Genomic DNA, 13,878 nt, shown 5'->3' with positions numbered 1-13,878 from the left:
CAATGGTGGTAGCAACCACCATTACAATTTCTGTCTTTATGACTTTGACTACTCTAGGTACCTCATAGGAATGGAAACACAAGGTATTTGTATTTTTGTGACTGGCTTCTTTCATTTAGCACGGTGTCCCTAAGGTTCATACACGTAGTAGCATGTGTCAGAATTTCCTTCCGTTTTTTCTTTAATTCCACTTTTATTTTTTTTTTTTAAGATTGTTTTTAGGTTTGGGGCGCCTGGGTGGCTCAGTTGGTTGAGTGTCTGACTTTGGCTCATTCATGATCTTGCGGTCTGTGAGTTTGAGCCCCGCATCAGGCTCTGTGCTGACAGCTCAGAGCCTGGAGCCTGCTTCGGATTCTATGTCTCCCTCCCTCTCTGCCCCTCCCCTGCTCATGCTCTGTCTCTCTCTCTGTCTCAGTCAAAACTGAATAAAACATTTAAAAAGTTTTTTAAAAAAAGATTGTTTTTAGGTTTATTGATTTATTTTGAGAGAGGGAGAGAGCAAACACGTGGGAGGGCAGAGAAGGGTGGGAAGAGAGAGAGAATCCTAAGCAGGTTCCCCACTGTCGGCACAGAACCTGACAAAGGGCTCAGACTCCCAAACTGAGACACCATTACCTGAGCAGAAATCAAGAGGTGGATGCTTAACCAACTGAGCCACCCAGGTGCCCCAGAATTTCCTTCCTTTTAAGGCTGAATAACATTCAAGACTATTTTGTTTAACATGTTTAAGAGTATCCGTCTCACGGGGCACCTGGGTGGCTTAGTGGGTTAAGCATCCAACTTTGGCTCAGGTCATGATCTCACAGTTTGTGGGTTTGAGCACCGCATCAGGCTCTGTGCTGACAGCTCGGAGCCTGGAGCCTGCTTCTGATTCTGTGTTTCCCTCTCTCTCTGCTCCTCCCCTGCTTATGCTCTGTCTTTCAAAAATAAATAAATGTAAAAAAAAAAAAAAAAAGAGTATCCATCTCATACCAATGGCTAGTCTTATATATAATAGTAAAAGGTATACCCATTATGATCAGGTGGAAGTTAAAGATGATTGCTACTTACTATTGTCCTGGAAAAATCCAGCCAATATAGTTCTTTAAGAAAAGGAAATAAATGGGGGCGCCTGGGTGGCGCAGTCGGTTAAGCGTCCGACTTCAGCCAGGTCACGATCTCGCGGTCCGTGAGTTCGAGCCCCGCGTCGGGCTCTGGGCTGATGGCTCAGAGCCTGGAGCCTGTTTCCGATTCTGTGTCTCCCTCTCTCTCTGCCCCTCCCCCGTCATACTCTGTCTCTCTCTGTCCCAAAAATAAATAAACGTTGAAAAAAAAAAAAAAAAAAGAAAAGGAAATAAATGATGTAATTGTTGAAAAAGAAGGTGAAGTTATGTTTATTTGCAAATAGCATGGCTTTCTATTCAGGCTAAAAACGTGCTTTGAAGTAAGAGTATACATTTAAAAATTAGTCAAGTTTTACAACTCCGTCTTTCTGTCTGTGACCTCAATCCCACCCTCTGGCCTATTCAAAGACTGTGTTCTTGCATTTTTCCTTCTCATCAATATTTTCCTCTTCTGGATTATCCCCAGCAGCATATACTAAAGCATCTCCCATCTTTAAAATACTGCCCCCTGACTTCATCTTTAAAATATCCTCTCTCTGACCTCATCATGTGTTTCTCCAGCTACAGTCCTATTCTCTGCTCCCTTTCCAGCAAAACTCTTAAAGTTATCTGTAGTCACTACCTTAGCCCCTTATCTGCCATTTTCTTTTTCTCTTGATAGCCTTTCCTGTTTTTATTGTTCCCGCTTGGTGTTTCGTGTGGGAAGCCGACTCGAGTTTGTCTGGTCCCAGGCCCCCTCTAGGTGTGTGTGCCGGACAGAGCTGCACCCCGTTGCCTCCCTCTTCCACTCACTCTTTTGTCCTCACTTTACTGTCTCCTCCTTGACCTGTCAAGGTCGTGAATAAACTTAGCTGCCACATCGGCTGGTCAGTTCTCTGCCCTCATCTTACTCAACGTGTCAGCAGCTTTTGACACAATAGTGTACTCCCTCCCTAAAACACTTTTGCCACCTGCCTTTTGGGACACGGGAGTCTCCCCGTTTTCCTTCTATGTCATGTGTCACTCCTTCTCTGTCTTTTGTGGGTGGTCCCTGGCTCTGCTCTGGGGTGCCTTTTCCTCTGTAGCCTGTCCTCTCCTTGGATAACCTCATGGAGGCTCATGACCCCTCACAGCATCCAGGCAGCGACAACCCCAGAGCCTAGACTTGTAAGTCCAGGTGCCTCCTTGAAATCTCCCCTTGCACATCTAATGGGCATCTCAGATTGACCTCTCTTATCTCCATCTTTCCCTCCCAAACTTTTGCCTCCATTTTTCCTCATCTTGGTTCATAGGACCCCTTGACACACTTTTGCTCAAACTCCAAAACCATAGTACATCCTTCATTTTTTTCTTTCCCTTATCCCTTCCGCATATTCAGTCTGTCAACCTACTCTATTGACTGTCTTAAGAACACATCATGTCCTCACTCTCTGCTGCTATAACCCAGGTCCTCCCCACTGCTCTCAACTTCTGCCTGGGCTGTTTGCACTGGCCTGTCCAGATCCTGCCTTCTCCTTGTCTTCCCCTACAGTCTGTTCCCTCAGGGCTGCCAAAGTGACCTTTTAAACTGTAAATCAAATCATACCACTCCCCTGCTAATGCTCTGTAGTTTCCTGTTACACTTAGAATAAAATTCCATCATTTTTACTAGTCTACAGGGCCTTAAAGATCTGCCAAGAGCGCCCTTCTGACCTCATTGTGGCCCCTCTCCCCGACTCTATCTGACTGTGTCTACCCCAGCCTTCTTTCTGATCTGCCTCCCAGCCTCTAACAGGTGCCCTGGGCCTCAGGTGGCCTTCCCCCATGAGCACGTGACTCGCCCCATCTCATATCCGGGATCTGTGCTCAAATGCCATTTCATCAAAGATGCCTTTCCTGACTACTCGCCAAAATATGTACCCCAGGAGGGTGCCTGGGTGGCTCAGTTGGTTAAGCGTCCCACTTTGACCTGGGTCATGATCTCACGGTTCGTGGGTTCGAGCCCCGCGTCGGGTTCTGTGCTGATAAGAGCCTGGAGCCTGTTCCAGATTCTGTGTGTCTCTGTCTCTCAAAAATAAACATTGAGGAAAAAAAAAATTTTTTTTTAAGTAATATTGGTAAGAATACTGAGGAATGGGTTCTCGTTTGCCACTGGTAGAAATATAAAGTTGCCCAAGCTTTTTAAGTGGTGAGTCATGGGTGATTTTTATCTCAGTTTTTACGGTTTGCTGTGTTTCTCATTTTTTCCAATAATTACTCCCCCCCATAATTACTTTTTAAATCAGATAAATCCCTTCATCTTCCTTCCTGCCCCCCTTTAAAATTATTAACCTGGCTGGATCCTTGTACTTGCAGACTTAGGAAGCTAATCCCAGCAGCAGGATGGTCTTGTTCTGCTGTTGAGCCTTTCCTCCTAAAAATGTTTGATCTGAAGCCTGTATCAGGTTTCTCTGGAATGATGTAGTACTGGTCACTGCCGACTGTATGTGCAGAGTCGCTCCTGTTAGAAGGGCTGGTTTGGGAGCCCACTGGAAAGGCAGGGCCCACCCAGTTCGAGGTGGGGTCCCACGACCTCTCCTGCCACGACCCAGGTCTCCACAGACAGGGGAAGCCTAACATTTTGTAGCAGATACCCCACCCAACTCCTTCGCTGCTTGAGATTGAATTAAAAACAATAATAATCTGCTCTGTGCAGCTGGACTTCTGGTGCCTGCTTCCCCTTGACACATCCGCGCCCCATTCTGCCAATGCCCAGGCGGCCAGCCCTCCTGTGTGGGCCCCAGGCCCCCGGAAGGGAGGCTGCAGCTGAATCAGCAGTGGGCCATTCTTCCATTTCCCGTTGGTAGTTAGACATTTGGGCCATTCTGCCATTTCCCGTTGGTAGCTGGACATTTTGTTTAATTATGTTGCTTTCTGGGCTTGGCAGTTAAGTTCCAGAGCACCCAGTGGACCCCCCCACCCTCGAATGGCGGTCACTCTGATGTCCGGGAGCTGATAAAGGAGTCTGCACATCCTCAGCTTCCTGTCCTGGGCTGTTGCATTCGTGCTTTCTCAGCCTCACCCCTCCTAGACCCTGGTCCTCTGACACTTGGCTGAGGCAACATCGAACCTGCCAGTAGATTGTGGGTTGTTTTGAGTGGCACTGAGAACTAAGAATTGGAGCCGGCTCAGGATGTTGCTTCCCTAGTGTTTGTGGGTGAATGACACACACAGCGACTGCCCAAACTCCCAAGTGCAGGAACCGATGTGGTGGGGAGAGCGCCGGATTCTGGCTACTTGGTCTTCTGTTGGGATACCCTTGTCCCCTCTCCCTTGGTGCCACAGCAGAGCCGGGAAGCAGGGGAGCACCTGCCTGCTGATGGGGTTCAGAGACACCAACAAAAAGCCTCCCTTCCTGCCTTAACCACCTGGTATTGGGGGTGCACATGTAGTTCATTTCCTAATTCATCTTCGTCTTTATGCTTTTTTTTAAAGTTTATTTATTTTGAGAGAGAGAGCAGGGGAGGGGCAGAGAGACAGGGAGAGAGAGAGAATGCCAAGCAGCCTCCGCACTGTCAGCGCAGAGCCCAATGCAGGGCTCGAACTCACGAACCATGAGATCATGACCTGAGCGGAAATCAAGAGTCGGACACTTAATCAAGTGAGCCCAGCTAGGCACCCTTCATCTTTATGCCTTTTAGAGGAAGTGCCCGTGGGAGAGGTGGGGGAGAAGAGCTGTCTTAGAACAGGTGTGGTCTTCTGTTGGCCTCTGTCACAGCTTGAGCCTGGATGGGACTCAGACTCCCCTCCCCTGTCACAGACCACAGAGGCCAATGATTGTAGCTTCACTTATTCATTTCCCTGTACAGCAGTGTTTTCCAGTTCTTTCACCCCTCAGGCCTGATGGGGCTCAAAAGGATGCTTCGATTGATCTGGTTTGGACTTAACCACCTTTTTCACTTTGCTTCTTACAGCTTAAACTTTGGAACAAATACCGAATTTCCAACATTCCATCACTAATATTCCTAGACGCCACCACCGGGAAGGTCGTGTGCAGGAATGGGCTGCTGGTGATCCGTGATGACCCAGAAGGTAGGACCTTGGCGTGTCCATCCCGTACTCCCCGTTCTGTCCCCCTACCCTGACTGTCCCTACTGGTAGAGAACATACAAATGAAATATATCTGAGAGCGTTTGTTTAGCTAGAGGATATTGTCGTGATGAAATTGATGAAATTATAGTATTCTCTAAGTCATGGTTAACGTTTTTTTTTTTTTTTTCAACGTTTATTTATTTTTGGGACAGAGAGAGGCAGAGCATGAACGGGGGAGGGGCAGAGAGAGAGGGAGACACAGAATCGGAAACAGGCTCCGAGCCATCAGCCCAGAGCCTGACGCGGGGCTCGAACTCACGGACCGCAAGATCGTGACCTGGCTGAAGTCGGACGCTCAACCGACTGCGCCACCCAGGCGCCCCATGGTTAACGTTTTTAAAGAGATCAGAATGTCCCTCTTGGAGGCTTTCATTCCTGGGCCAAAGGAGATGGAATCTGAAAAAGGAAGTTCAGTTCTGAGGGCTGAGGAGATCGTTGAGAAGCAACGAGAGCCTGGAGGTGGACTTCTGGTGCTGTTTCCACGGCAGCCGTCACTTTAACAATTAGAGGCAAACTAAGTGGTTGTGAGATTTTTTCCTCTTTAAAATATTACCCTAGCAAAGTCATAGTCTTGGTGTTGCTCTCCTGGCCTCAGGGGTGACTGACTTCATTTCTTGGTGCTGCCCAAGTCCTGCAGCCTTGGCCTTGGTGATGTACCCGGTGCAGGCTGCCCTAATCACTCTGCTCACTGGCTGTCCAAGGTCTGTTTCTGTCCCACTGGCACTGGAGTCTTAAAAGCATCCTAAGGTCTTCCCTTCCTCACTTACTATCAGTTAGGGGAATTCAACCCTGGTCACAGGTTTTCCAAATAAAAATTTCACCTGCTTCAAAGAATTGCCCTCAGTAAAACCCAAGGCGTGGTAGAACCAAGTTTTCACCTTCGCAGATCACTCACACACACACACACACACACACACACACACACACACACACACACTCACACTCTCTCTCTACTCTGATCTTGTTAAAAATGCAGATTTCCCAGCTCCATCCCCAGAGATATTTGGGACCATTTGTTTCAGGGCGGGCTTGGCCATCTGCACGTTTAGTCAGTCTGCGTGTCTCCCATTCCCCCCTCCCCCAACCCCAGGCGATTTTTGAGGCGGTGGTCCACAGACCACCCTGTGAGAAAACGCTGTTCTGTTGCTCTTCCTGCCTGGGGCTTAAGTGTCATCAGAATGGAGAACATCTGGGTTGAGTGAGTGTTACTCTTTCCTTTTACTGGATTTAATTCTCACTTGGTTTCCTGGGCCCCAACCCAGACTGACTGAATCAGAATCTCTGGGGGTGGGTCCCAGGAGCATGATATTTTAAAATTCCCCAGCTGATTCTGAAATGCCGTCAGAATGGAGAGCCACTGAGATTCCAGGGTTGGACTTGAAGAAACTCATGGTTAATACACGAGGCAGTGATTCCCCATCCTGGCCCATCATCAGACTTCCCTGGGGAGTTGGTTTTGCTTTATTTTGGACATAGATCTTCAGCCTTGGCCCCGGATCCCAAGACTCAGAGCATGACCTGGGCTTCTGTACTTTTCAAAAGCCCCCCAGGAGCTGGGTCCTATGATCACCCAGGTTCGGGAACCATTGTCTTGAAGGTAGGTGGGGCTGTGCCGTGGATAAGGTTCTGCCTTCATTCCTGGGTTTTAGCTCCAGATCCTATGCGTGTGTTAACAAATACTATTTGATGATAAAGCTGTCATGCCCTGCCGCTGTGAGGACTCTTGGGTCAGAAGTCTCAAGGAAGAATCTTAACGTTCTAACCACCTGTTGCCTGTTTCAGGTTTGGAATTCCCTTGGGGACCTAAGCCCTTCAGGGAAGTCATTGCGGGGCCCTTGCTTAGAAATAACGGACAGTCCCTGGAAAGCAGCAGCCTGGAGGGGTCTCACGTGGGAGTCTATTTCTCCGCACACTGGGTGAGTGTTCAGGCACTCCTTAGTCCAGACGGAAGGAAGCAGCGATGCTGCCACTAAGACCAGTTGGGGTTGGCTTCTAGGGGTGTTACTGCTTGGGTATCACTTCCTGGTGTTCTTACTTCCTCCTGCACCTGATGCATGGCTTGCATGCCACGAGCACTTATTATTTTGAATGATAATAGCAGCAAGAAAATTCTTCTTTTGACTGGTCTGAAAGGGTAGTCTTCCTCACCCATTCTGATGAGGCTTCTACTGGTCTCCAAGGGGGTTCATTTAAACTGCTGCCTGCTGGCACACCGTGGAGGTGAGAAGAGCCTATCCTGAATGCTCACCATTACAAGGGGCACATTTGTTTCTGCCTCTTTAATAAGCTGGGTCTTGCTATCCCAGTCCTACTTGGGTCTTGCTTACCTGGCCTCTGCAGGCAGGAGAAGACAAAGGTACAGGGTCAAACCGTAGGATCTCGCTCTCCTCTTTCAGTGTCCACCCTGCCGAAGCCTCACCCGGGTCCTGGTGGAATCCTACCGGAAGATCAAGGAGGCAGGCCAGAAATTTGAGATCATCTTTGTTAGTGCGGACAGGTAACGCGTGCTGGGGAAAGTGGCCGTGTGGTCCCCTTCCCCAAAGGTGGTTAACATGCATTTCTTTTGCCTTAACGCTTCTTGCCTGCTAAGCGTAGAGCGTGGAGATGGGAATTGGGGAAGGCGTATCTGGGATGATTGGCAGACAGATGCCTTTTAGATTTTCTCGTGCAATTGTTTGAAGGGGAGCTGAGAAAAACCTGTTCTTGCTGTAAATATTGGGGCACGTCCCACTTCCGGCCTAGGTCATTTGAGGTTAGGAGGCAATTTTCTGATTTGTTCAGCTTTATGGATTGTGATGAAAGGGTGTGGTGGGGGAGGGATGGAAAGAAAAGAACCGGAGGCTAATGGAATGTGACACCTATCTGGGATGGCTGTGCTATAATTTTTTTCCGCTCAGGCCTCGTGCTTCGCCTGGGGGCTGTCCTAAAAACCAGAAGGGCAGACATTCGTCCTGGAGTACGTCTGGTCCTTTTAGCCTCAGCTTCCTCTGCTGCAGGCCCCCTTGCTGGTTTTATTCATCAGTGACCTTCCTTCATCACAAAACTCCAACTCTGGTTCAGACCGAGCCACCAGGTGCTTCTGCTTCTCAAGTTCCTGTTCACAGAAGGATCTCTGAGATGCCAACACACTGAGGGCATTTTGTATCTTCTAAAAATTTTTTTTTAGTTTCTTTATTTTGAGAGAGACAGGGCTCACAGGAGGGGCAGAGAGAGATTGAGAGACAGAATCCCCAGCCCGCTCCGTACCGCCAGTGCAGAGCCAAATGCGGGACTCGATCCCATGAACTGCGAGATCATGACCTGAGCCTAAATCAAGAGTCAGACGCTTAACCATCTGAGCCACCCAGGCGCCCCAGCATTTTGTATCTTTGATACCTGCACTGTGCCATGCTTGGTGTATTGGCCCATGGTCCAGCCCTGGTACTCCCAGCTCCCCATCTCTGCATGTAACTGGGGATGAGCAATCATCACTCTTTTATTTTTATTTTTTTTGAATTTTTTAATGTTTATTTATTTTTGAGAGAGAGCACAGGAAGGGCAGAGAGAGGAAGATGCAGAATCCAAAGCAGGCTCCAGCCTCTGAGCTGTCAGCACAGAGCCTGATATGGGGCTCAAACTCACTAGTCATGAGATCATGATCTGAGCTGAAGTCAGACACTTAACCCACTGGGCCACCCAGGTGCCACAGTCATCATTTTTTTTTAAAGCTTTAAAAAATATCAACTTTATTGAAGTGTAATTTACATACAATAAAATGCATACATTTTGGACATACAATTCAGTGAATATTGACCCGTGTATGTATCCCTGTAATTGTCACAGTGAAGTATAGAACATTTCTGTCATTCACAAGGTGCCCTTGTGCCCCTTGGTCAGTTCTCACCCCCAAACTCGAGCCCCAGGGAGCCCCTGATCTGCTTTTTATCACTTTGGATAGATCTGTCATTCCTAGAGTTGTTTATACATGGAATCATAGGTTTATGCTCAGTTAAAAGTGTGCTCCTGTACACAGGATTGTTATATGCACAAATTAGAAGTGTCACGGGGACTGCAATGTCGCTGTACATCTAGGCTTCTTATAAAACTACCACCTGCCCGTGTTGGAAACAGAAACTTGGGCATGAGTTCAACTGGTAGGATCCACGGGAACAGGCTACTTGAAATGGCCTGGTGGTTCAGTTCCCATCCGCCTGTCGTGTGGAGGCTGTTGCTGTGCGGTAACCAGAAGGGGTAGAATAATGCTCCCCTGTAGCCTGGTGTCTGAGGAGCTTGATGTTCAGAGGCGCTGGCATCTGCAGAGCCCTGGGTGTAACTTGGTGGAAGGTGGGGAGGACCCTGCGGTGGCACTTTCAGGGGTAACAGAGCCTTGTTTCCATGTTGTGTCTCTGTAGGTCAGAGGACTCATTCAAACAGTACTTCAGTGAGATGCCCTGGCTCGCTGTCCCCTACACCGATGAGGCCCGGCGGTCACGCCTCAACCGGCTGTATGGAATCCAAGGTAGGCGTTCCCGACTCCCTGGGGATCCCTGGAGACCTGCTCATCTGGGCTCACCACCTCTTTGGCTTTTCTTTTAGAGGGAAAAGGACATCTTTATTTCCATTACATGTTCATGTTCCTTACCGTCTCAAAAATGACATGCTGTGAATTCTGCAGTATGTAAATTACACCTCATTAAAGGGATTAAAAAAAAAAAAAAAGGACCAGCCCAGGTGAAACAGCTACTTCTGACCACCTGACCTGATGGGTTCTCATGCCCTTGGGCTATGGAACACACACTCCCAAATGACTTGGCCAGAATCCTGAGGGTTCTGTCAAACAGACCTAAGAGTGACCTTTGGTTCCATCAGTCAGACTCTCTAAGCCTCAGTTTCCTCATCTGCAAAATGGGCATGATAAATCCCTGCCACAAAGAATTGCTGGGAGCACTAAAAGGATAACGTATACAAAGCACTTCATGGTTACTGAAGCACAAGAGTGAGGGCTGAGTGGCTGGTGCCTTCTTGGTGAGAAAACGAATGTCCTGAGAGTGTTGAAAACTGGGACTTGAAGTACTAATCATGGCATTTTTCAGAAATAATGATTTCTGAAGTGAGACGAATTGTGTTTTTATTCTCTGTTATGTGAAACCTCCTTCCCAGCCTTCATCCAGCCCGGTTTTCTCTTGGTAAAGCACTTAGTTGGCCTGTTAAGAATTAAATACATTTTTATATGTCAATTACATCTCAATTTTAAAAGAAGAATTAAACTCATTTCCTTTGTAGCAGTACTACCAGATCCTGGTTAGCCCTAGACAGACACAGCTAACATCAGAGATCTCAGTGCTGCTTGTGTTATAGGGAGTGAAGAAAGAAAAAAAAAAAAGACAAAATTTAGCCACAAATTCCACAGCTAAGGAGAACTCATCAGGTTCTTTTTAAGCTTTTTCTTCACCATTTAGAGTAAGCATATGGCTCTGTTGGGAGCTAAAGTTTCCAAATAATTAATATTTAATTTTAAATCAGTGCTTCTGCATTTCATATGTGCCTAAGAGTCCTCTAGGGACCTTGTGAAAATACAGACTCAGATTTCCTGGGTCTGGGTGGGGTGGGGCTGATAGTCTGCATTTCTAGCAAGCCCCCAAGTGACACTGATGCTGGTGGCCCAGGGACCACACTTTGGGTATTTATTTTTATTTTTAGAGAGAGAGAACACGTTAACAAGCAGGGGAGAGGCAGAGAGAGAAGGAGAGAGAATCCCAAGCAGGCTCCAAGCTATCAGTATGGAGCCCAACATGGGGCTCCATCCCATGACCATGTAATCATAATCTGAGCTGAAATCAAAAGTTGGATGCTCAAAAAAAAAAAAAAAAGTCGGACGCTCAACCGAGCCAGCCAGGCATCCCATGGAGGCTCATGTCTCCTATTAATAAGAAAAGATGAAAGGAGCTCCCTTTCCAAACAAAAGCTGAGTGATAATAACATTGTTTACTAGTCCAGAAGTAAAGGGACCAAGTTGAATAACTTAAAAGAAGATGCCACAGCTTTTTCCTCCCAGCGCTGTGTTTGCACAGACACTTACAACATGAGTGCCTAGACGTAGGAGCAGTATCTGTTGAGATGAGTATCAGGAATGACCTTTGGCCAGTGGTACTGAGCAGACCATTAAATTGCCACTTTGTGAGGATAAGTAAAACTTCAGATCTCTCAATTCATGTATTCGTTCCTTCAACCACTGTTTACTGAGGGCTGTATTCTTCCAGATGTTGTGTTCTTCCAGACATGGGGGATACAATCTTGAGTAAAAATGGACCCAGTCCTGCGGCGCCTGGGCAGCTCAGTTGGTTAAGCGTCCGACTGTAGCTCGGATCATGTTCTCGTGGTTCATGGGTTCAAGCCCCACGTTGGGCTCTGTTGACAGCTCAGAGCCTGGAACCTGCTTCGGATTCTGTGTCTCCCTCTCTCTCTGCTCCTCTCCTGCTCACTGTCTGTCTCTCTCTCTTAAAAATAAACACTTAAAAATGAATGAATGAATAAATAAATAAATACACCTTCTTGCTTTTAGGATTCAAATCTTTACTCCAAAGGTAACTCTGTGTATTACTTAAAGGAGATGTGACCATCTTATTGTCATTGTACAGTGGGAAACGGGTGCAACCAGCCAGTGCGAGTGTTCCTCAGCCTCAGTTCCGGGGGCTGTGACTAGAGGGTCTTGGAGGGACTCCAGGTGAGCCCCATTGGTAGGCTGACTAGTTCCAGGTCTTTCCTTAGCATTACCTAGACTTTGCTGCCCTTCAGTGCCCATGTCTAGCTGTGCCCCACTCCTTCTGAGGACCACAGATTTCTCATCTTGGTCCTTGCAGCAATACTGGGACATTCCTGAGTTTTCTCTCTTCCCTATTCCCCTTACACACCGGCAGGTGTCTTTGATGTCTGTCTTCCTCTAACTCCTCCAATCATGTTCTGGCTTCTCCTGTCCCTCTCTCCCAGCTTCTGTACATGTCTGTGTGCATGTATGTATTCACGCACAAATGAGTCACATAAGATGTGACTCTGTGTCACATGGTTGGGCCTTGGAACATACTGTCACTGATGACTGGGAGGCATCTTACATGTATATACCAAAAAGAATGTCAGCTGTCCTACCTCCACTAGGCATGGGGCCTCTTGGATCTTTGGGACATTGTTTCCTGTTTCTTGTCTTATTCTACCCTCACTGATACCACCACTCTGGTCTAGGCCACCAACAACCCAGTCCTGTCCCTACTTCCTACTGCTGAGTGACCTTGAGCTAGTTACTTAACCTGTCTCTCTCTCTTTTTTTTTAAGTTTATTTATTTTGGAGAGAGAGAGAGCATGAGCAGTGGAGGGGCAGAAAGAGAGGGGGAGAGAGGATCCCAAGCAGGCTGCACTGTCAGCACAGAGCACGACATGGGGCTTAAACTCATGAACTGTGAGATCATGACCTGGACTGAGAGCAAGAGTCGGATGCTTAACCAACTGAGCCACCCGGGCACCCCACTTATCCTCCCTTTTCTCAGTAAAATTGGGAGGCTTTAGTGTTGGGTACAGAATAGGCATTTAATAAGCATTTAACTGATTAACTTGGGGGGAAAAGGAGGAAATTTCATTTTACAATAAAAGTAACTTTTGGATGTCAAAAAGCTTAAACAAAGGCAACCAACAATATTAATAACATGTATGGCAAATAACCATAGGAAAAGATCTTTCATAAGAAAAGATCTCTCCTTAGACACTAGTAAAAAAAAGAGAATTTAGTCAAAAAAAATGTATAAGATATGAGGTAGGCAATTCATCTAGTACATTGATATGATATAATCATATCATTTTCATGACATGGAAAATATTCAGCATACTTCCATGATTTACAAATGAAAACACTGAATTTGTATCTATCTCATTTGCAAAGAAGTCCCACCACCCCCACCATCTCCACCAAAAGATAACCCCCAGTGTAGGGAAGAGATCAGACTGCTAGTAGAAATGTAAATCAGGACAACCTTTCAGGAGAGCAATTGGCAATATACATCAAAGGCCTTTAAAAATCTACTAAACCTGGGGCACCTGGGTGGCACAGTCGGTTAAGCGTCCGACTGCAGCCAGGTCACGATCTCGCGGTCCGTGAGTTCGAGCCCCGCGTCAGGCTCTGGGCTGATGGCTCAGAGCCTGGAGCCTGTTTCCGATTCTGTGTCTCCCTCTCTCTCTGCCCCTCCCCTGTTCATGCTCTGTCTCTCTCTGTCCCAAAAATAAATAAACGTTGAAAAAAAAAAAATTAAAAAAATAAAAATAAAAATCTACTAAACCTTTAATTTAGAAATCCCACTTGTGGAATTTCTGCTTAGGAAATTATCCTATAGTACCCAGCAGAAGCTGAGCTTCTCCTGAGCAAGTGGTGGATTTTTGTTTTTGTTTTTTTCTTTCACCTTTTATACATGTTGAATTTCATTGTGGACACGCCCCCCACCACCACCCCACCAGCTTTTTTTTTTTTTTTTTTTTTTTTTGCTTTAGACTCTGGAAAACCCAGAGCTGAATTTGTAACCACCTTTAGCAATTTTGCAAAGCTCACCTCTTTTGTTGCATGCCCTTGACCTTCGGTTCGTTTGCTCTTCCTTCCCTGTTTTCACTTCCAGAAGGTATTTTCCTCTGTTTTTGTTGTATTATATCATGTACTTTTTAAGCAGCCTCT

At 46.8% G+C, this 13,878-nt stretch overlaps 1 protein-coding gene across 1 annotated transcript in view; it reads left to right on the top strand.

The window, feature by feature from the left end:
* NXN (nucleoredoxin) overlaps positions 1–13,878 on the top strand; it is a 161,048-nt gene that overhangs the window by 125,447 nt on the left and 21,723 nt on the right. The window contains exons 2-5 of the mRNA XM_045487758.1: positions 5,015–5,132; positions 6,975–7,108; positions 7,589–7,689; positions 9,584–9,690. Coding sequence (XP_045343714.1) covers positions 5,015–5,132; positions 6,975–7,108; positions 7,589–7,689; positions 9,584–9,690 — 460 coding nt within the window. The remainder of the gene's footprint in view (positions 1–5,014; positions 5,133–6,974; positions 7,109–7,588; positions 7,690–9,583; positions 9,691–13,878) is intronic.

This window comes from Leopardus geoffroyi, chromosome E1 (assembly GCF_018350155.1).
Source record: "Leopardus geoffroyi isolate Oge1 chromosome E1, O.geoffroyi_Oge1_pat1.0, whole genome shotgun sequence".
Lineage (NCBI taxonomy): Eukaryota > Metazoa > Chordata > Mammalia > Carnivora > Felidae > Leopardus > Leopardus geoffroyi.
The sequence above is the reverse complement of the archived record's forward strand: the minus strand, read 5'-3'. Positions and strand labels throughout refer to the sequence as shown.